The sequence below is a fragment of the Thunnus thynnus genome, chromosome 15 (assembly GCF_963924715.1).
Source record: "Thunnus thynnus chromosome 15, fThuThy2.1, whole genome shotgun sequence".
NCBI lineage: Eukaryota > Metazoa > Chordata > Actinopteri > Scombriformes > Scombridae > Thunnus > Thunnus thynnus.
In genome coordinates, this window is record NC_089531.1 from 15,735,784 (window position 1) to 15,758,085 (window position 22,302).

At 39.7% G+C, this 22,302-nt stretch overlaps 1 protein-coding gene across 1 annotated transcript in view; it reads right to left on the bottom strand.

The window, feature by feature from the left end:
• Positions 1 to 17,894, bottom strand: part of pard6gb (par-6 family cell polarity regulator gamma b) — a 34,062-nt gene extending 16,168 nt beyond the window's left edge. Inside the window, exons 1-2 of the mRNA XM_067612858.1 lie at positions 17,557 to 17,894; positions 12,089 to 12,311 (exon numbers count right to left, since the gene is read on the bottom strand). Of these exons, the coding sequence (XP_067468959.1) occupies positions 12,089 to 12,311; positions 17,557 to 17,628 (295 nt within the window). The 5' untranslated portion in view covers positions 17,629 to 17,894. The remainder of the gene's footprint in view (positions 1 to 12,088; positions 12,312 to 17,556) is intronic.
• Positions 17,895 to 22,302: the final 4,408 nt, after the last annotated feature.

Genomic DNA, 22,302 nt, shown 5'->3' on the forward strand with positions numbered 1-22,302 from the left:
CCAAAGTTAGAGATCCAATGTCTCACTGACCAAACACAAAGACACACACAAATAAAAAACACGGACCCTGACTTGGACAGAAACACTGTGTCAATACCGGCTAAAGGACGCAGTTAAAAGAGTTCATACAGTGCACGTGCACACAGCCCGTATAGCCATATTTGCACAGGCTTTCATGTTGAGTGGATTTAGTTCTGTATGGTTTTTGTCTCTGGGAGTGTGAACTTCTGACCAGGGTCATCAAATGGGGAAAATAAATGGTTTCACATGCTTCAAGACTGAGCACATCTGATTGGTTTCAGGGGATGAAGTAGGTGTGTGTTTGCAATGTACAGTATTTATAGCATATGGGCCTGCCATGTGCATCAGTGGCATTTCTTACTTATATCTGAAAATAAGGGAGGGTGATAGAGTTGCTTGTTTATTAAGTAAAATTTAGGGTAGCTATCAGCAGTGAGCATCAGCCTGTTTTTGTAGCCAAGACACAGCCTACCTTAAAGTGAGCAGGGTGGCTCTGCAGCCAATCTTGCCAATGGTGAGTGCGTTTGCTGCGGGTGAGCTGTCAAGAAGCAAAGTCAGTCCCTCCTTTGTAATTATGGACTCCCAAAATAACCCTTTTGCAGAGGCAGTACTAGGTTGATGTTATGCTAGCTACCAAACACTTCTCAAGGCTCAACTTATGTATGCCAGAGAGCTGCCTGTTGTCTCTGAGGCCATACCTGAAGTAGATGTAGTCTTATATGGCTTAGAGGATTATGAAGATTCAAGTGAGCGGTTTTGAAATGATCCTTGAAAAGTCACTTCCATTGGAAATTAAAGGGTGAAATACACCCAAAGGTTACTAGAATATTTCAAACTGTATCCCAGGTCTATGCAGAACAGATCAAAACAAAACTCTGACAAATCCAACATTTTAATCTGATGTGTGCATCTGTGACAACCACTCTTTTCAAACCAACCTGTACGCTTTGATAAAATGAGGTAAATTAGGATTCCCTCAAACGACACAAATCCTTTGCTCATGCTTGCAGTCGTATGTGTGAATTAGCTTGAGTTTTCCAGAGCTACACACATACACACAGATACACAGGCAGAGCAAGCCTGGCCTTGTCTTCCAGCAGAGCTGTAATTAAGGAGGAACTGCAGTGAGCAGTCTCACAGCGAGCCGTCTCTGCACAAACCAGCAACTCCTCCCTCAAAAAACCCACTAACACCCACCCAGCGTTCATATTCCCCGTTCTCTCTAACCCCAAATCTTCACTCTCTGCCTTCACTTCACTCATGGCTTGGTTCTAAACTCGGCTTGGGAATTTTCCACTGCATTCTCTTATACAACCATTGTCAGTATTGTTTCTGTCCTGTTTAAAAAAAATCTGTCCCTGCACTAGTGTATATCATTAATCTGTGCAGTTTCATGCGTTACATTAAATTTCTTTCAAATTTTCTGATTAAATGTGTTTGCTGAGCCCTCAACGTGTAAAGTGAACTTCAGCAAATTCCTATATTTCTCAAAATTATGTTAAAACCCAACATAACATAGGTGGACTTACATGTGGGTGAACAGAGTTAATAGCTACTGTGATAACTGCATTGCTTTCTTGTCTACTGCAATGATCCTATGGCTGTATGATAAAACTGTTATCTCTGCCTCTTGTGATTGTCCTCTCAATGTAAAGTGGTGAATCTAAAAACAAGCTGTTGCTCTTTAACCCTGAGGAACAGACAGCAAAACTTTAAGGATTGGTATAGCATTTTGGGAAATATGCTTATTTATTATAAAATTTGCCTACCAACACCTCTTAAACCCACTAATGAACTAACAAATTATTTTTGTATGGATTAATCAAACTAGATGTAACATGTTAATTAGTGAGTTTATGAATTCCTGGTAGGCAGATTTTACACTCTCTATCCATTCAATATAAGCTTACAGCCAGCAGCCGGTTAAGTTAGCTCAGCATAAAGACTGGACACAGGAAGTAACAGCTCTGTCAGAAGGTAACAAAATCTGCCCACCAGTACCTCTGAAGCTCACTAATTAACATGTTATATGTCATTTGTTTAATCTGTAAAAAGTCAAGCCTGTTTCCAATCTTTAAGCTAAGCTAAGATAACGGGCTACTTGCTGTAGCCTTACATATTGAGAGTGTTACCAATCTCCTTATCACTCCTAGCAAGAAAGTGAATGTGTATTTCCCAAAATGGCGACCAAAACTTTCTTTAAAGTTGATTTGTTTTTACCAAAAACTTTTTAAAAGAATTGAAAGATTAAGCATGGATGTGGATACTTTTTGTTAAATGTTACTACAGGACTCAAAAGTAAAATACTATAGAAAAACCCCAAACTCAGTTAAAATCTTATTCTATGGATGATCTGAACTGTCAGGATTGCCCATTTGAGTTTTCTATAATTAAAACAGAAGAAAAGCCCAAACCAAAACCCTCCTCCTCCTCTATTCTTATGACATTATACAAACAAACATAAGCACCGAACAAAAACCCCCACATAGAGGAGAAATTCAAAGTTACACATGTCACAGGATCTCATTCTACTTTCAAGCCGTAAACCAAGGAAAGAAACAAGGGACTGAAGTATTTCAAGCTTGTTTTCTCTCTTTGAAGGTTCATGCTACTGAGGAGTGGCTGTGGCAGTGGTAGCGGCTTAGGAAGTTGTTTGTTTGTCCCTGAAGGACCGGCTATATTCATCACATCTAGCATACAATTTCCAGAGCCTGCGTCTCTGGGCTTATTTAGATGCAGAATTAGGTCAATTTCAACTCAGCTACAGGCTTTTTGAGAATCTGAGTAGTCATAACAGAAACTCTGTTGAGGTGTGATGGGATTCTTGAATGGAGAGCAGCTGTGTATATAGCAGAGTTTTACCAATATGAATAACTGCAAATCAGCTACATCCTTCAGGAAATTTGCACTGCAAACAGTGGAGAAAAACATCCAAGCAATCTTGTTAGAAGGATGAAGCTTCTAGTCACTGTAACTTTTTTTTTTTTGTGACAATTTCTGACCATACAAAAAACAAAAAGGAAACATTGTTGACTCTGGGATTTAAAACTGTAAAAATAAATCCATGAAATGCTCATCAACATAGGAGAAATGTCCTATTTGGAAGCACCCGAACACGAACCCTCCTGTCCCACAATGTCTGGAAATTTCATTGTGGGGGAGTGGGGATGCAGTTCAAAGCAGGGTCGTAAACCAAAATGAAAGCAGGGACTTAGGAAACACAAACACCAATATAGGTTTGCCAAACACAACAGCCCTTACAAGTTTAATTAAAACTTAGGACCTCCCCTCCCAAGCTTCAAGAGCATAAGGAGGGGTCAAATATGTGTGTCAGCTGTGATTTGTGATGCATAGGAACATGTTGTAGTCAGAGGGAAAACAAGCACATCTTCAAGGAAAGGCTTTAGGACATTTTTTTGGAGTCAAAGGGAAAGACTGCTGTGGTGTCATGGTCATTAAATGACTCACAAAAATACAATCACAAATAGGATGTAATGAAACAGAAAGTGTGTGTACACAATGGTATCTAGCTCCATATTTAGTATGGGCGTGGATTTGTGATTGTGCTCACTTATGCACATGTTTGTCCCTTTAAGTGCCAGCAGACATGATTTACAGCATCCTCCATGCTGGTCTGCAGCAGCTTTGTAATAAGAGGCACAAAGAGACGGCAGCTCCCCATCGGACACGGCTGTTGCTGCTCTGTCCTGCTCCTGGCAGGCACCAGGCATCTCCATCACACTTTAACTACGGCTGGCATTGTCTGAAGACATGCCAAGAATAGGCCACACACAGGTTTTACTGAGGAGCCCACACACACAACTTAAATGGTTTTTACGGCACAGAAACTTTTCCCCTGTAGAGACGGGGATTTATTTGGTATGGCGTAGAGATGCACAGGGACACATGCATGCACAACAAGTGGGAAGAATTTCACACACCGACTAGGCCTTGAACACCTCACTTGTCTGAGATGAAGCATTTTCAAAAGGCGGTGAGTTTCCCCACGCTGCTGCCCTCCGAATGTGACCCAGATGTGTCATCAAAGTATCTGTCTAAACCTTACAAAAAGCTCTGATAAAAAGCCTTTTTGTCTCATATTGTACATGATATTTGCTTGCATGGACTTCCCCTCGTCTTCAGATCGTTTCTCTGATTTCTGTTGGCTCAGCTTGCAACAAGAGGATAACAGCCAGACCACAGGATGGAGGTGGGCTCAACCTGCCCAGTCCTCCCTCCTTCCTTCCTTCTCTCTGCTTGTCTGTCTTTTTCTCTGTCAGGCTGACTCCCCACTGTCTGCAGTGGTTTTCTCCCCCTTTGGCCTTGACAATTGAGTCATGCCTGAGCTCTAATGTGAAAAGAATGAGGATCGCTCTAAGTAGCTACCTAAAACAGCATTCCTGAATGTCGACCAAGATGATTGGACAGACTGGTTGCGATGTTTTGTTGGCGTCTCTCAAACAGGAATCGCACACTTTCACCGCTGTGCTCAGGAAAAGGGAAAGCTTAGCAGGGTGGAGATGTAACAAAGAAAACAAACACACGAGACAGAAAAAAAAAACAGAGATGGGCTTTAACTGACAGCTGATGTCTTCTTCTCCTTCGAGGAGCAGTAGGCAGAGTGCGTGCTTGTTGTTCATTGAAAACCCTTTCACTCAACCAGCTCCTTCATCGCACAGCCTCAGGCCCCTCTATAGCACCGAGACCAGGTACTGGCAGCCTCGGCATAACAGACCACACTCAAAGTCACATTTAATGACTGATGTTCAACAAAGGGAGTCACAAAAGCACAATAAGGCAAGACAATGAGGCAGTGCCCTTACATGACCAAAATAGATCTGCTGGTATGAGGAAAAAATGCCTTCTCTCTATTATGGTATTTGTCTGCGTGGCTGGCATGGGAGTTGATAATCCACTGAAAAGCTTCCAAAATGCAAATGAGCAAAGAAGACAAAATAGAAAAACCTGCACACTGGCACGAATATATTTAGAATTTTCTATACTAATCAAGAGATTGTTTTAATCCAGTGTCCAAGAACTAAATCAGCTTTGTGTGGCCTGGCTGGGATAAAGAGCCAACGCTAATTACTGAGGTGGCCCTTCCTCTTGTCTACATGGATCAAAAGCTGTCGGGTCAAAGATTTAACCTTCAGTGACCATGACTGAGCACTGGCATGTTGACACATCTGTCACACAATCCCATTTAGTGAAGAGAGCTTGTGGACAAAAGTACAAACACACACACACGTTCTCAGAAGCCCTTTGGCCATGGTGCGAGAGAGGCCAGATGTGCTGACAGGATCCCTGCAGCTGGCCACCACAAGAGCACACAGACAGGGAGAGGAACACTGCATGGATCTAAAACACATAATAGCTGATTTATGCATCTATATAGAGACATTTATCTTTATCTTATCCACCTTCTGGTGCTGAAGTACACTGACAATGACACAAAAACATGACATACAAGAGCTACTGCATATAATGACAAAACTGAAACAATTAAGAAACCTTCCATCTTCCAAAGTTACTGACAATTCAGATGTAAAAAATAAGTTCAACATTAAAATGGAAATTCTAGCATCAAGAGAACTGAAGAGCATGAGAATTGATGAAATTAGATGTATGAAATCAGATGTCTGCCTCCAATCATTTTTTTTCTTTTATGAGAGGAAATAAGATATTATGACAATTTAAGCAAATCTACTTCAGCGAAACCAGACAAAAACAAGAAAAACACGAGCCCACCAAACTTCCTCTCTGTTTCAACATTTGGACAGTAACCATTTCAGGCATTAGACTGTGGCCATGGCAGCAGAGTTTCTGTCTCACAGACTTTCATGAAGTAATGTTTCTTCATTCTGTCTTATGTTTTCTCTATTCATAATCTGCGCAGTGAAAAAGCGGGCTGAATGATTTAGAACCAAATTCCATGAAAAACTCCAGAGAAATTTATGGGTGGCTGACGGTTGACCAGAAACTCATGCTCCTATAGCAGTGTGAGTGCATAGTTGGAAAAGGTCAGGTCAGGTTAAATTCAAGCCTTTGCCAAATCATCCACATCCCCTAACATCTCTGTACACACCTGATACCCTGAAAATACATGCTGTGACAACTTCTTTCAAAACTCTTATTCTAGAACAAAACAAAGCACCCATTTTATTCTTATGCATGTTTTCCTCATTGGTAGAAATGAAATTTAAAGTCAGGATGTTAACAGTTTCCGGTGAACCGACGATGACTAATTCACTAAAACAATTGATGAACTTTTCACTCGACCGACTCCAACATGCTACATTCCTGTTGTAGGCTATCTTAGCACCAAAGAGGTTTGAGTGTAAATGACACCTTTCTATTCACAGCCTGCCAAGCTTTGCTCTGTTAACAACACATTTATGATTTAACTGATGCAAGAACAAAAAGCGAGAGAGCCAAGTATGGAAAGGCAGCAGAGTGCAGAGACAGTCATGGCAGCCATAGAAATACAATAATGCTAGTCTTTCATCTCTAAGCAACTGTGCCGTCCAAGTTGTTGAGAAACAGCACCGGTGTCTGGATGTCTGCACTTTTGGTTCAGCTTTAGCTGGCATAGCCGCTGTTACATTCTGGCTCTTATTTGTGCTGCGATGCCACATCTCTCAGTTTTGCTGATGTTGATAATCTGGCCCTGTAGTTTTCACAGGTGTGGAGAGCAGTTGGGTTGCTGGACCTGCAAACCTCCAGCGCCCAGCATGCTAGATATGAAGCCACACAGACACGACCTTGGCCTACCCTGTCTGCTCTATTTATTTAAACTTTCAGCCCTTTGCCAAACAGGGGTCTCTTCTCTTTGTTGAAAGTTTAGTCTGTGTGTAGGCCACTGGCACTGTCTACAAAAACTTCATTTTCCTCCAAAATGGAGCTTTCAGGAACAGGCCTGTGTTTTGCTTGGCTAAAGACAGTAATGTGTAGACCATTAGTGCAATTACAGGTAAAATCTCAATTCACATAGCCTTATTTGAACTCTACTTGTCTTTGACTGTGCATAGATTATAATAAATGGCTATCATCAAGATTACTATAGTCATTAGTGTAGTGTGGGAAATTAGTAGCTATGCACCAACGCCTGGTAGATTGTCTGTGTCTACTACATTTTCCTACTACAGCCTTTTAGTACATTAACAGCACAGCACATTTTACTCTAAAAATGGATTTGCAGGAATCAAGACAAGATGTTTTTTCACTGCTAAACTCCAGGTTTTCTCCACAAGGGATCATTAACATTTTGTCTTTAATCTCAATGTATAACAGTGGCAGAGGCTGGCGAAAAGTGGAAATCCATGAGCCCAGTGGCCGGTTTCCTGTGTGAGTTATCTTTGCCTTAAATAAACAATGTAGGCAGCCTTCCCTCTCAGGCTTATCTATATCCTAATTTGCATGATTTGGCACAAGAGTCAGAATATGAATGAACAGTTAGTACTCTCAATAGTTTCCCTAGATAAACATACCATAAACCTTTGACAAAACGTCAGACCGCTTAGATAAGTGCTGTATATTCAACTTGCCTCTGAGCACGATGTGTCAGGTGCAGCAGGACCGACAACTTTTGAGTTAACTGTATTAAATAGGAAACTAAAAGTACTGGTATTGTATCCTTTCCCCTGTACTGACATGCAGAAACTAACACAGCCATTTCAGAGCTGAGATGTGCATGTGACCTCGATCTAACATGAATCATCAGTTGATTACACATGACTGAACGACTACAATCACAAACCGACACATTCAACCGGACAAGGAGTCCACCTCCACATACAGGGCTGGTTCACTCACTCCGCTTTGACTACAAATCTCTGGATGCGTCCCATTTCTTCCCATCACTTGCTTTCCCCTCCCCCTCCTGAGTGTGCACGCATGAGAAACGTACAAGAGTCCCAGTACAAAACTTCCCTCTGAGAAGTGACTACCCTCCCCCCATCTCTCTACAGATGGATTTTTCACCGCAGGTTCTGGCATTGTTAGTTACCTGGAATACCTTTCACATTGTTTAACAAAAAAAGGAAGGAAAAAAAGGATGACTTTTAACACCCTTTGTCTTTATGTTGTTATTTCCATTCTGCTGTTGTTGGACACTGATGATGCTTTATAGTCACAAATGATGCTACTCCAAAGTGAGAACTCTGAAGCAGGTGGAAGGGTTAAAGGATAGAAAATCATACTTTTGACATAGTTACTGTGCCATCTCAAATGTCTCAGTTAATGTAAATAGGTACTGAAAAAAAAGTTTGCCGCACGTGCCAACACCCCGTTGTTATTTACATAGCAATCATTCAATAACCCTACATAATTATTTATACACTTTGTACATGTAAACATTCATAAACAGGTAAGCAGCCCAAGTTTTCTCTCATTTAGTTTCTCCATGTTAACAATTACACTAAAACAGACGTGTGTCTACTGCTTGTGGTTTAAGGTATTGTAAAGAATTTAAGAGTGTGCAAGAAGGCTCCCATCTACTGGGTTAGGGTTTTTCTGTGCAGTGAAACATATGCAAGATGAAAAATGTTCACAGCTGTCTTAATAACACAACCTGAAATGACACGGAGGTGACGATTAACAAAGATGCTGTAAGTTAAAAAAACAAACAACACAGGTTTATCCTTTAACTTCCCCTTGCTCTGACTAAAGGCAGGGACTGTGTAATCATCTATTTTGAGAGGTTACTGTGTATTGCTGGGAATAAACCGCAAAGTAGGATCCTCTATTCTTCAGGTAAAGGTCATAATTAAACAAGCCTGCCATCATTCTCCACAGGGCGTAACAGGTATCATCAGCAGGATTACTGCTGTATCGCTGCACAACTGCTGCACGTGCTCAAGTGATCTTACCAACAATGGCAATCTCCACCCGGAAGGGGGGTGTCAGGTAGATAAAAGAGAGACACACAGACACAGTATAACACCTATTGTTACATGGAGCAAAAGTGCGGACACACACACACACACACACACACAGCGGACTAGTCACAGATACTTGTCTGATCTCAGGGTGGAGGGGAGGGTCTGTCTGAGTAATGAAATACAAAAATGGGAGTTATTAGCCTTGTAAAGCAAACCATTGCTGTCTGCACACCTTGATGCATCATAGGATTTTTTTTCTGACAAATAGACGAACATGCAACCTTGATAAACCCTCCTTTCCTTAGTTTTCCTTCTATTTTCCCCCCTTTCACCTCCTGTCTCTCTGTTTCATCTTTATCTCTGATGAAACACAAAAGGCTCTTGTTGTACAAAGTATCCATGAACTTGGAAATTTTTAACATTTTGTTCTATGCGGCAGCTTTTTTTGGAAACAAATGAATGTTTTACTCATTGTAACAACTTTTTTCACAGTTGAGATGGCCTTTTTCTTTTTTTAACTTTTTATGGAGACAGAAAGAGACAAAGGCTGTCAGGGGAGCAGTCCAATTAAATGTTATTTTTCCACACTCATGCATGTGAAAGACCAGTTTATGTTACACCAAATGTCCCCACTGTGACTGAATGGTGAGTCACACTGTCTTTATACATGTGTGAAGCCATTTCTGTCATCTGGGTGGTCTGCTGACCGAGAAAAGAGACGATAAACGGTGACACCGAGAGCTCGCTCACTGATGACCTGTGCTGGTAGGCTGGTACTGACCGACACAGTCATTATCACACACATTCTCGTGCATGTACCATACTGAGCTCTTCTGAGACATGTGGAACTCACACAGTGATACACACACCTCTTTGTCTAGCAACTAACAATAGACTGCAGTGAGGGTTAAGATGTGCAGACTGCTGCAGCATTACCAGTCACAACAGTGCACATTCCCCTAAACCACATCACCATGTCAGTGTTGTGTTTACGCCACAATAACACTACATGAGCTCCTTCATAGCCACCACATCTGTTCTTTAACAAGGATCACTCAGTCTGTCTGGTGTTTTGTGGCATTTCTCCTATATTTTTGACAGTGAAAAAAGTGGGATGAAAGGAGGACAGTGTTAATGTCATAGGTAGCTGATGCTTGATATACATGTTATCCTAGGAAACACAGTATCTGCATTGATTTTGATAAACAGCAGGACAGGACAGAGAACAAACTGCTGGTACAAACTACCAGGACACTGACTACAAGTTTCAGGAATGAAGTCATTATTCAGAAGTGACAGTGTGTAACATAAGAGAAGCCTGAATAAAGTTAAATTTCCATTTTGCAAAGCAAACTAAAGTAAAGAGAGCAAGGTCAAAGCTATTGATACTTAAAAAATAAATGTTAAACAATAGTGGGAGAACGGGGAGAGATAATTAATGGGGGGAAGAGGATAGAAAGGGGAAAGATTTTGAAGTTGGGTCTTATTCAATGAAGGGTTGTTTAACATACTTGTTAAGATAAAAGGAATAGTTCGACATTTTGGGAAATGTGCTCATGTCTGTCTGTTAAATATGAAGCTAGAACCAGGAGACAGTTAGCTTAGCTTAGCTTAAAGACAGGAAGCAGGTGGAAACTGCTAGCCTAGCTCTGTCCAAGGTTACAATATCTGCACCAGCACTTCTAAAACTCACAACTTAACAACACATTATATCTCATTTGTATAATGAGTATAAGGGAATAAGCATCTTTCCCAAAATGTTGAACTAAAATGTTCACAAAATTTCAATAATCTGTGTTTTCTGGCAGACACTGAGCAAAGCCAAACGCAATTGAATTTTTGTTGTCCTGACATCTATAAGCAACTCTAAAACCAACATATGGCTGCATTTATGAGGCAAACTCTGCAGATTTGTGCAGAAAAGACCTTTAATTATCTTTAAACGGCCTTGTGATTTTGCACTAATACATGTGTCCTAAAGACATTCAGTGTTTAACGAAGTTAATTATTAATGTAGCCAATCTGTGCGACCCGAGTTCGAAAAACCAACAATCATCATAACTTTAATTTTCACATTATACAACTTTGGCAGATGTCCTATCAGCAAACGTACAATGAGTTAATTCAGCTCCAGCCATATGAGCTCTCAAGACTCTGAAATCACACAATAGAGAAGTCTGGTGGGGCCTCTTGAATATCCAAACCCTTTTTCTTACAGGAAATCTGCGACAAGATAATTCACCGCACTGTGCCTATCTTTTGTAGTCGAACCGCTGGACGACAATTAAAACAATACCCTGGAGTGTACATGTTCATTACACAACCGAGCCAGGGACATTCCAAGAAGGATTGAGGGTATGAATAGATGTGAATGGTGATAGATTCATTAGTATGCTCGCTGACTGGCTGGCAGGCAGTCAAGACCCACTCCAGAGTTGGGATCAGTGTGAGAGAGTGGGAGAGAGATGGAGAGGACTGGTTCCCATTCAGGGTATGGTAGTGTTGTCTTTGAACAAATACACACTCACATGCACTCACACACCAACACATAAATGGAGGGAGCCCAGTAAGGAGTCTCTCTTTTCATGCAGATCTTTTGTCTCTCAGTAATGTCTGGTATGCCGGGATACAGGCTTTGCTCAATGACCTGATTTCTATGGGCTGCCGAGGCACCGGCCTGTGTGTATGCATGTGTGGGTGTGTGTGTGTGTGTGTGTGCGTGTGTGTGTTCATCTGCCTGCGAGCTCTTCCTTTGGATAAGACATAGGACTTAGCTAGGCAGACAGACACAGACTGAGACAGATCCAGCCAATAAGAGGGCAGGAAACACAAAAATACACACATTCAGATACACACACACACACACACAGAGCCTTGCATGAAGTAAACAAAAAGGCTTCGAGTTCCCATAGCGGGAAGACAGACATAATTGGATAAGGAAATATTCTGTGGGGAAACTTGATTCGAGTCAGCACAATAATTGCGGCCCAAGACAGAGTTAATGCGATAGATGAGTTTTTAATAGGTTTACCAGTTGCAGGATATTTGAAAACCAATATCCATCCAGTGTTTATTTAAACTAACAAGCAGTTTTAAGAAATAATCTTTAGGATTTTAATGTTGCAATCCTGATCCTTGGTTGGCAGTAAATATAAGAAATGATCTTTAAAGCTTTCCAAACAACCTACCTTGTCTCTGTATAAAGATCCTGAGCAGTGGGTGAGCTGTTGACACCGCCTTGCAGAAGTTGTCGTCGTTGTTGATCGGCAGCAGGTCACCGTGGACATCAGCGTAGCCGATCATTACCTCCATGTTGGCGATGCGGTGAATATGCAGAATGAGTTTGTAAAACTCCTCAAACTTGCCGGGCTTGACCCGGTCCACCGAGAACCGGCGGAACTCTGCTCCATACTGAAGAGAAAAAAAGATCAAAAGAGAGAGGACATTGAAGGGACGGTCACTAGGGCAACCAAACAGGAAGAGGAAACCTGGGAAGTCCGACCTCATGCATTCATCTGAACCATCTGACTGGTACACATAAAATGAACAGATAGGAAGTCAGCTGAGCTCTGTCAATGCTGTGGTCAAGAACATATGAAAAACATGGCACAGGGAAAGCAATTTCTACATAATAAAGAATCTAAATTAGCTTTAATCCTGTGCAAAACAGGTTTCAACACAGCCGAAGCAATAGCATTTATGATACATTTGCATGTTACACTCTACAAAAAAAGTCAACACCTCAGGAAGAGTTTGACATTTACAGAAAAATACAAATCAACAGCGCAGTAAATCCTCATTATTCAACAACTTGTGCATAAATTAATACACGCAAAATATGGGTGTCTCTGTATATATGAAAGACTGGTGTTTTATTGAGGAGGCGGCAATGACACCTCCATTACAATCATAAATAATCTATTCACTTTGATGAAATGTAACATTGACCTTCTGAAAGCAGAGGTGCTTTTCACACAGCAAATGCCACAAAAGGGATAGTGTGACATTTTGGGAAATACGCCTATTTGCTTTCTTGCTAAGAGTTAGATGAGAAGATTGATACCACTCCCACGTCTTAGTGTGGTATCAATCTTCTCACCTAACTCTCTGCAAGAAAGCAAATAATAATAATAATAAAAATAATGATAATAACTTTATTTATATTCTGTTGTTTATGTCATTATCTACTAAGTAAATTGATTCCAGAATGCATGTCTTTTGGATCTGTGTAGCTTACCACCTTTAAAGCTAAACTATTTCCTGGGGGAAACCTTGTAGCTATGTGTTTACACTGCAGGCTACGATCATATTGCATAAACTAATATCAGCTGCATATCACTTGTAACTTTGACCAAGAAAATAGCAGGAAATGGGAAGGGGGTGGTGGGAGGGGGGGGTGTTGCTGTACAATAGAACAATACAGGTGGATGAGTAAGCTGCCTCAGCATATATAAATGACAGTGGCAGGCAGCCCCACCTCCCACCCACAGTTTATGCACAAGAGCACAGACTTGAACAATAATGTGCTACAGCTTTCCCGGCTAGGTCGTTGAACCACCAATGAGAGCACAGCTGAGGGTCACAGTGGGGTCATCATGTGACTCACAGATGAGTATGGAGGTGGGGGGAGAGAGAGACGTGAGGAGGAGAGATATAACTGAGGCACAAAAGCTCAGCTCAATAAACCACAACAACAGACAATTGCAGGAGCACCGGTGTCTGACTCACAGTGGTAATATGTAGACTAAGGTGCTGTTTGTTACTGTAATCATCAGCTCACAGTGGAGGGAAGATGACAGCAGAGGGAAAGAGTAAGGAGATGATCCAGGAGCAGGATAATGGGGGGGGATTGCTGACAAGAGTAGCAGAATAGAGGAACAGATTACTTAATAGAAGGAGAGAAGAAGAGGGGGGATACATTAACCAACCCTGCTCTGTAATTAGAAGATAACATATAAATTTAAGAGGCGTGTTAGGAGATTGGTGGGGTGGGAGGGTAGTTTACAACCTTACTGTAAAGCACTCAGGTGTACCTGCATTTTGAACGTGTGGCACCCAACTTGGATTCCAGCTAATAAAACTCAACCTACATAACATATGAGAAGTTGACAAACAGGTTTGTTAAGAGTTCAGTCGGTGTCGTTAGCATTTAAATTGAAACCTAGACGTGAACGGTAATTAACGCTGCAAGACTTCAACGCACTTGACTTATCAAACGATAATTATACTTTGGTATATCAGTGAGTTCCATAACTGCTCTGAATCTGAATGCTCTCTTGGCATTGCATGCCATGATCAGTCTGAACAGTCTCTTTCTTACAAGTAGAACTTGGCCCCTGGGTACGAGCAAGTCTGAACATGGGATGATTAATCACGGCTTCAATACTAAATCCAAACCTAAGAATACATCACTACAAATATGACATCACTTGTCTTCCTGGCCTATCAGAGCAAAGTGATGTCAACAGGTTGAAACATGTTTGGAGAGAAAATGGAAGATAACTGACATCTGTTTTTGGTCCTTGCCTAACGTTTTACATATCAGGAACAACTCACCTGAGAAGTAAGGTGCAGGTTCTTGGCAGAGACAAATAAATGAATACAGTACACAACATGATCTGCATAGTGACTCATTGTGACAGGACAAAGGTTCAAACTGACAATGTGCTGATAAAGTTTTTCAAAAATAAAGAAAATGTGGATAAATCAAAGTAAGGGCAGGAGGAATGGAGCAAAATTCCCACCCAACCCCCCAACATGCCCACGCACTCTCCCTGTCTCTGATAAGAGCTTTAAGTGAGTGAAACCAGCTCCTGGCCGAGGCTCCACGACAGGCAGCCAGACACCTCCGGTGTTATCCCTGATAAGCTTATCACTGGAACAGTTTCCCCAGGGAAAACCAAACGTGAACCGGTGAGAAACAGGCACATAACATACACAGCACTACAGTCAACCAACCTGAACGCAGACACACCAATGGAGCTGCAATGATTAGTCGAATAATCGATTAGTTTTATGTACAGAAAGTTAATCGCCAACTTCCAATAACTGTTTTGCGTAGCTCTGTGTAATTTCTTAAAGAAAAAATGCCAAATTCTCTTATTCCAGCTTCTTAAAAGTGAATATTTTCTGGTTTCTTTAGTCCCCTATGATAGTATACTGAAACTCTCAGGGCTGTGGACTGTTGGTCGAGAAAAAACAAGACATTTTAGGTTTCATCTTGGGCTTTTTTAAACTTTGATCAACATTTTTCACCATTTTCTGACATTTTATAAACAACTAATTGATTAATCAAGAAAATAATCAACAGATTAAATTGATTATGAAAATAATCGTTAGTTGCTGCCCTACATACCAAAATCAATTTTTGACATTGAGTCCAGTCCTAATAGGCATTGATTGACCTATTAGGACTGGATCAGGCGGAACCACGCATGCAAATGACTAACTAGCTCTTATGTGAAGCTTCAATGATTATGTATACAGTATGTACTGAAAGCACAGTGTCAATCTCCTATTAAATTAGCATCTGATGCTGAGAGAATAATGTCTGCTAGTTTTCCATCAGTAAGTCCTACTCTTTAAAAAAATGTGCAGAAAAAAAAAGACCCATTCTGCACATTTCAAGTTTCATTCCAAGTAGGGCGGCAACCAACAATTATTTTCATAATGGATTAATATAATATAATAATAGTTATTAATAATTATTATTTTCTTGATTAATCCATTAATCCATCTATAAAATGTCAGAAAATGTCAATCACTGTTTCCCCGAAGCCCAAGATGCAGCTTAAAATGTCTTCTTTCGTCCCACCCAACAGTCCACAATCCAGAGAGTTTCATCTTATTATCATAGAGGACTAAAGAAACCATAAAATATTCACATTTTAGAAGCTGGAAAAGAGAAGAGAATTTTTTTTTAATATCTTAGAAAAAACAACAACAATCGATTATCAAAACAGGTGATGAATTTTCTGTCAATCAACTAATTGATTCATCTACTAATTGCTTTACGGAGACTCAAAAGTAGTGGAGCTACTTGCTAGATAAGGTTGTTTTTTCTAAAGTAGGCTATTCAAATATCCTCATCTTCAATTCTGGTTTAGTCAAACATAACTAAAAGGATTCACACTACATTTGTCTTCTCCTCAAACCATCTGCTTTTCTTCTTTATTTGGATTCTCCCATCAAATCTCTTGATGAGGAGGACCTGAGGTGAAACTACAAGGCCTCCAGTAAACACACTGCTCATAACGAAACCACTAGAAATAGAACAATGGGACCAAACATTTAATTGTGAGTAAGTTACACCTGAACCAAAAATGGAAACATGTGACGTATGCAGTGAGTCAGCTCCGCAGTGGTGACGTGATGATGTTGTTAAACCTGCCTGTTCCAGCCACGCAGCTCCTGGCTTGTCAGTCCAAACCACAAACAACCTCTGGTAGCTACAAAGTGACCAAAAAGTCTCTGTGGAACAAACACGAAACTGACCAAAGCGATTTTGTGTATTGAGGATCATTTGTATGAGCATCCTGGGATGAATTTGCCTCTCCACTCCTTTTACCCACCTACCATCAGCAACTGTCAGTGTATATCTGTTGCCCAACTCTGCATTCCCAGGTCTCTACCCCCCACCACCTCACTGAAACTGGGCAGCCAAAACTAAAAGTGTAAAGGACCTCTGGACTGGATGAGTCACCTCTTGCAACACCATCTGAATTTGACATGTTAGGAACTCATCCTTCAATTATATGCAAATACATTTTTGTGTGCTGATTATGCATGTACACATATGTACATACATACCAGTTTAGACTGACATCACTTTAATGGAAACTACAGAAAACTATTGGTCACAAGAGGTCCTTGTGAGATGAGAAAATTATAAGTAGTGCATTGTTATTTTATGGTCAGGATTGGGCACAGTGCCACGTGTGTATCTGTTTTGAATCCCACTATGCGCACATATGCTATGAATAGTTGTAAGTTCTGTGCCAAACTACAGACAATTAGCTTAACTCTTATCAAACAGGCCTAATGTGGGGCTACTGTACTCGATGTGGCTTGGATAAATTAGTGTACTGTCTGTTTATTTTCTGTAGAAATAAGTGATCTCCATTACATAAGCTTAAATTGACAGGTAATTCTGTTGATTTACTTGCTGGTTAAGTTAATTTATGCAGCCATTAAGCTACACTGTCAGCCTCTCACAAACTATCCAAAACAATGAGTAGGCTGAAACTATGTTGCACAAAACCCGTGCTGAATGTCGTAAAAACATCCGATTTGACAAATGATTGTTGTAACAAATGCTAAAAATGCTAGCCTATTCTAAAACAATGTTTCCAATTTTTTTTCCAGCAGCTTCGTGACAGAGGGGGGAAAGAGCCAAAATCAGCACAAGCTGCACAGTGGGAACTAAGAGGAAAATAACCAGTCTGCAAATGACAGAAACCTCCAGAAACTGCTGCGTTCAACTCCCGTTTCGTGAACCAGATAAGAGCTTTGTCAACGAAAGGGGAAAACCTGTGAGTGAAGTTGCAGACAGTTTGTCCGACGAACTAGAGCTCCGTTACGGGACGACCATGTGAGCTCTTTATTTTCTTCCTAAATCCCAATTTAGAGCCTGTATATCAGAACCCCTAGAACTCACCTTGCTCTTCACCTCCACTGCGTTACAGTCCACATTCCGCAGAGGTTGCGACTTATTAAAGCTCCGATTCATTTTTTTTGTGGTTGCAGTTTTAAAAAAAAAAAAAGTTCAGCCGCTTTTTTCCCGCAGAAAGAGGGGCTCTGGTCCGCGTTTCTAGTATAAAATCCTTCTGCGTCGCCTCTAGCAGACAGCTTCGTGTTTTTCTTCCGTTTATTTCACCTCCTCGAGTTTTTAAAAATATGTTCCGCCACACATGAGGAAAAGGCTTTACAGGAGAAGAGGAGGTGAGCAACTCTCCGCGTTGACTTGGGAGTGTGAGTTAAGTTTTGAAATGACATCAGCCCTCCCAAAAAGGGGATCCTGTGATGCGTTCATATGATACTCGTTATTTCCAGTTTCCTTGGTGAGCACCACGTGTTGTCGCTAGCAGTGTTTACTTCTACCATCATAGATTGCACCTACTAAATATAACAACAACAACAACAACAACAACAACAATAATAATGACATTATAACATTTCAAACCATCAGTTAAGAAAACTCCATAAGATAAAAATGACAAAAAGATTTAAAAGACTCACCATTATAAACCATTATAAAAATATAAACTGTATGGAGTCGAAAAAATACAACAATTCCAACTATTCATATAGTTAAAAAAAATGTATATACAAAATATTGCACAACAACACATTAGTTTGTGTTATCATCTGCTAAAGTTGCGTACTGGTTTGAAAAATCAGAAGGCTCACCAGAAAGTCTAAAATATATTATATCTCAGTGAAATACATCATATTTATTGATGGTCATAATCCTCTTCCCCACCTCACTTTGCTAATTGAAGTGCAATATTAAAGCAAATACATTAACTTAAATCGTTCACTGATTTGCCAAGTTTCAGAAAGCTTTTGATTAATATAGAACACAGAATTTTAAATGACACGCGTTTTTTTAAAAGGCAGATATACATGATTACTAATAACAAAGACTTAATCTTTCCCATTCCTGTCCTGACCACTTCACTATGAACCACACACAACTAATAATTTTAATATTTCCTACAGTGCCTGAAGGGGGCATGACGCACACTGGTCCTCCAGTGCGCCAGAGGACGCATTTGTCAAAAACAAATTGTTCTGTACACTTCTCCTAAATTACAGTTAGCTAGATTATACTGGAAAATAGTGCAAATTGGAATTAGCAACTGCTCTAATCCCCACATTCATCTTATCTACAGTGAATGTTTGTAGAGCATTTCAACAATAATCATGTACTCTGCAAGCTGTGCAGCCATAACACAAGCATTAAAGTATTTAAAGTGTTTTGTGGTATCTGTGTATGTGTGTGCTGGTACAGAGAGTTTTCACTGTAAATGACAGAGAAATATGCAGAGACATGAGACAAGGTACACAGTGTTATTATCAGCTCTGTAAATGGTTCCTTTCCTGTCATTACAACCCGTACAGGTAAGTTTATCACCATTCAAACAAGGCAAGACAGTAGATCTGTGAGATCTGTGATCTTAGGAATATGAAGACCTTCCCAAAGCATCATTACTTTTCATTCACATGGAGATAAAAACAGTGATAATTTATTGTTCTATCTAGTGCTCAAACATGACCTGCCATGTATTTAAAAACAAATATGATGTAATGGTAAAAGCTAATTATCTGTTATTATCTATCATTACTTGCTCAACTTGTCAGGCAAGCCAAGTGAATATACATTAAATTACAGTATTTTTATTAAATTCTGTTCAGAAGTCCCACCTTCGAAAACATAAATAAAGGCCCACCTAAGTCCACCATATAGAGTGAAACTGGGAAGATCATTCTTCACCTGAAGTTCATGAGGTCCCACTAAACAGAATCTAAATTACCTAATTTTTCAAAATGCAATTTGTATACTTGGCCATTTGTAATTGCAACATGACTCATAAATGTTATGCAGGTCACAACATAACAAAAGAAGCGACAATTCCTTCAGGGCATCCTGGTATTTCATAATGATTTCGCCACAGCCACACCTCACTGTAACCAACACTCACAGTGTACGAGGCTTTAGGAAATACATGGTAAAGGGTATTCCTGACTGCTGTCTTGCTCTACAGCATTCCTGGGCTCCTAAAGCTGCCTGTATACAACAGCTGCAGACTGCAGTGACCCCCCAGTAGCTGAAACTACTGCTTGTTTACTCACTACAGGAATGTGTTGACCAGTCACAAACCCCTCTAGGTACACTCTCAGATGCTTATTTCACTGTGGCACTGAGGGTAAATGAATGTTTTAATGTAATTCTGTGAAGTGGTAGGTACTCCACAGAGATAGTTTTAGTAATAATTTCATAATTATTTCCTTTGTCACTTTTATCATCAGGATTACAACTAATTTTGTTTTGTAAAATTAGACATAATGTATTATTATTAACTTTGAATTACTTTTAAAATGTCCTATTACTGACATCACACCACATCATTGCAGACTGTATAGGTATGACAGTATCAGATGATATAGACTCCTCATGAGTACTGTCGATTCAAAATACGACACCAAAGGTTGTTTTAACATCCGCTAAAGTTGTTTACTGGTTGCAAAAATCAGAAGGCTCATAAGTTACAACATGAGGTAGACAAAACATTTTGGATGTGAGGTGATACCAGTCATTTGAGATAATAATGCACACTATGAAGAAATGATAACTTATAGAGTGAACTGAAGTGTTTAAGTTAATGTAATAGTGCTAATATATTGAGATAGTCTCTGGTACAAGGTAACACAGATAAATCTGGTACTCAAGCTGATGGCGCCCACTCAAGGTCAATATTGAGTATTGCACGTGTCTCCCTCATGTCACTTCTTGTAGAAGTGTAGCTACTTTGGTCACTGTTTTTTTTCCACAAAATTAGAAAAGAAAATGACATGTATTTTTACAAAGTTGAAGGTTCAATCAATAATATTTTACTGTAAAAACTGGGATGCACTTTACCCTGATGAGGATCGATGGAACAAAGAGGGTTAGTGCCGCCTTTGCTTTTTAGAAATTTAAAAAAAAAAAAAAAAGACTTTCTTTGACAGCCATATTTCATCCATCCATTTTGGAGATTCTCTTTCAGACGCAAATATTTTATGTGGAACCTATTGCACATAATTACATCACATGTATGTTAGAGAGAAATATTTAACATCATATGTGCTGCTTAGATTTGAGGTTATAGCTACAACTTTGATTACCATTCAAAATGAAAGTAATTCTGCCTTTGAGTGGAGTCTCGGTAGATAAATCATCCTAGTCATAAATACATACAGGGGTATCAGCTGTGCTTTTGTCCTGGAGAACCTTCCTCTGAGTCTTTACAGTCAACAGGGATTGCAGGGCAAATATAAAAATGTAAACATGCAATCAAAAAATTACAAAAAAAAAACAACATTTGTGAACTAAATCAAATAAAAAATTCAAAATTCTATACAGGAGTAATAAAAAGTCAGTACTATATATCAGGATCAGGCCTTGGCTTGACAAAGCCTAAACCTAATAAGGCCTGAAACCTGTTCAGCATGACTTTAACTCATGACTTTAACTAATATTTTAGATGGTGACAGAAATCAGTTATTTCATTGTTTGAATGTTTTCATTAAGTACATCACTATTGTTAATACAACAACATACATGTGTCATGTAAATCAATGATATTCCAAGGTTTTTGATGCTAGACAAGTGTATGTGAAGGGAATCCTGTTTAAAGGTAATTTTAATGCATTTCTGCTTTTTTAAAAGTTTACAGAAGAAAAAAAGAGAGAGAAAGGGAAAAGATGAGCTGAAGCAAACGAGACAGACTGGAGCTGTATTCACATGCACACAGCAGATTTTCCTTATTCTTTGACAGTTTCATTCTGACATTCGAGTCTGAAAGTAATAAATCAAGTAATAAAACCCAAATCAAATAATTTTCTAAAAGGTAAATCTACTGTCTTTCTTCAAAGCCAATAAAAAAAACAAAAACATAACGCACATATGAGCATGTAGTTATTTTTCTATTTGTATACTGCAGTAGGTAGAACTTGAGTTTCACAGTGACAGAGTCAGTGAAGTTGTCTCTGGGTAACTTTTAATACTTTTCTCCTCTAATGGAGTAGTTCCATATATGACCAGCGGAGGTCAGCACACACCAATATAAGGCACATACAACAGATACTCCTTCAAGTGGAGATGCAGAGGGTTTTGTGAGAGCACTGTCACAACAATTACAAAGCATGTTTCTTCACTTTGAACCTTTATATGAGACACAGAATGCAGAATTTCACTTTACAACATGCACACACACATAAATAGTTTTTTCCCTCGGCAGAAGGAGAACATGGACTTTTCACCCAAAATCAGATAATTCAACACTATATTTTGTTATGGTCATGCCAATAAAGCTATTTGAATTGAATTAAATTAATTCTCTTTCTCGTCTGGAAGGTTATGAAGAAGGGAGAATAAAGCCTTGACTAAAGTCAAGGCTAAATATTACCAGTTTTTTGGACAGATGACTATTAAGGCCAATCACACAATGTCTATTTATGTAGACCAAAGCATAAAAACCAATTATCATAGCAACAATTTTTTGCACCATGTGGGGACAGCTGAAGCTCGGTGAAAGAGTGGTTTATTATTTAAATGTTTTCGTATGCATTACGGATGCTGTCTCCCCTGCATGTCTGTTTTATATAAACACCAATTCAGTATCATTAGTAATCACTATAG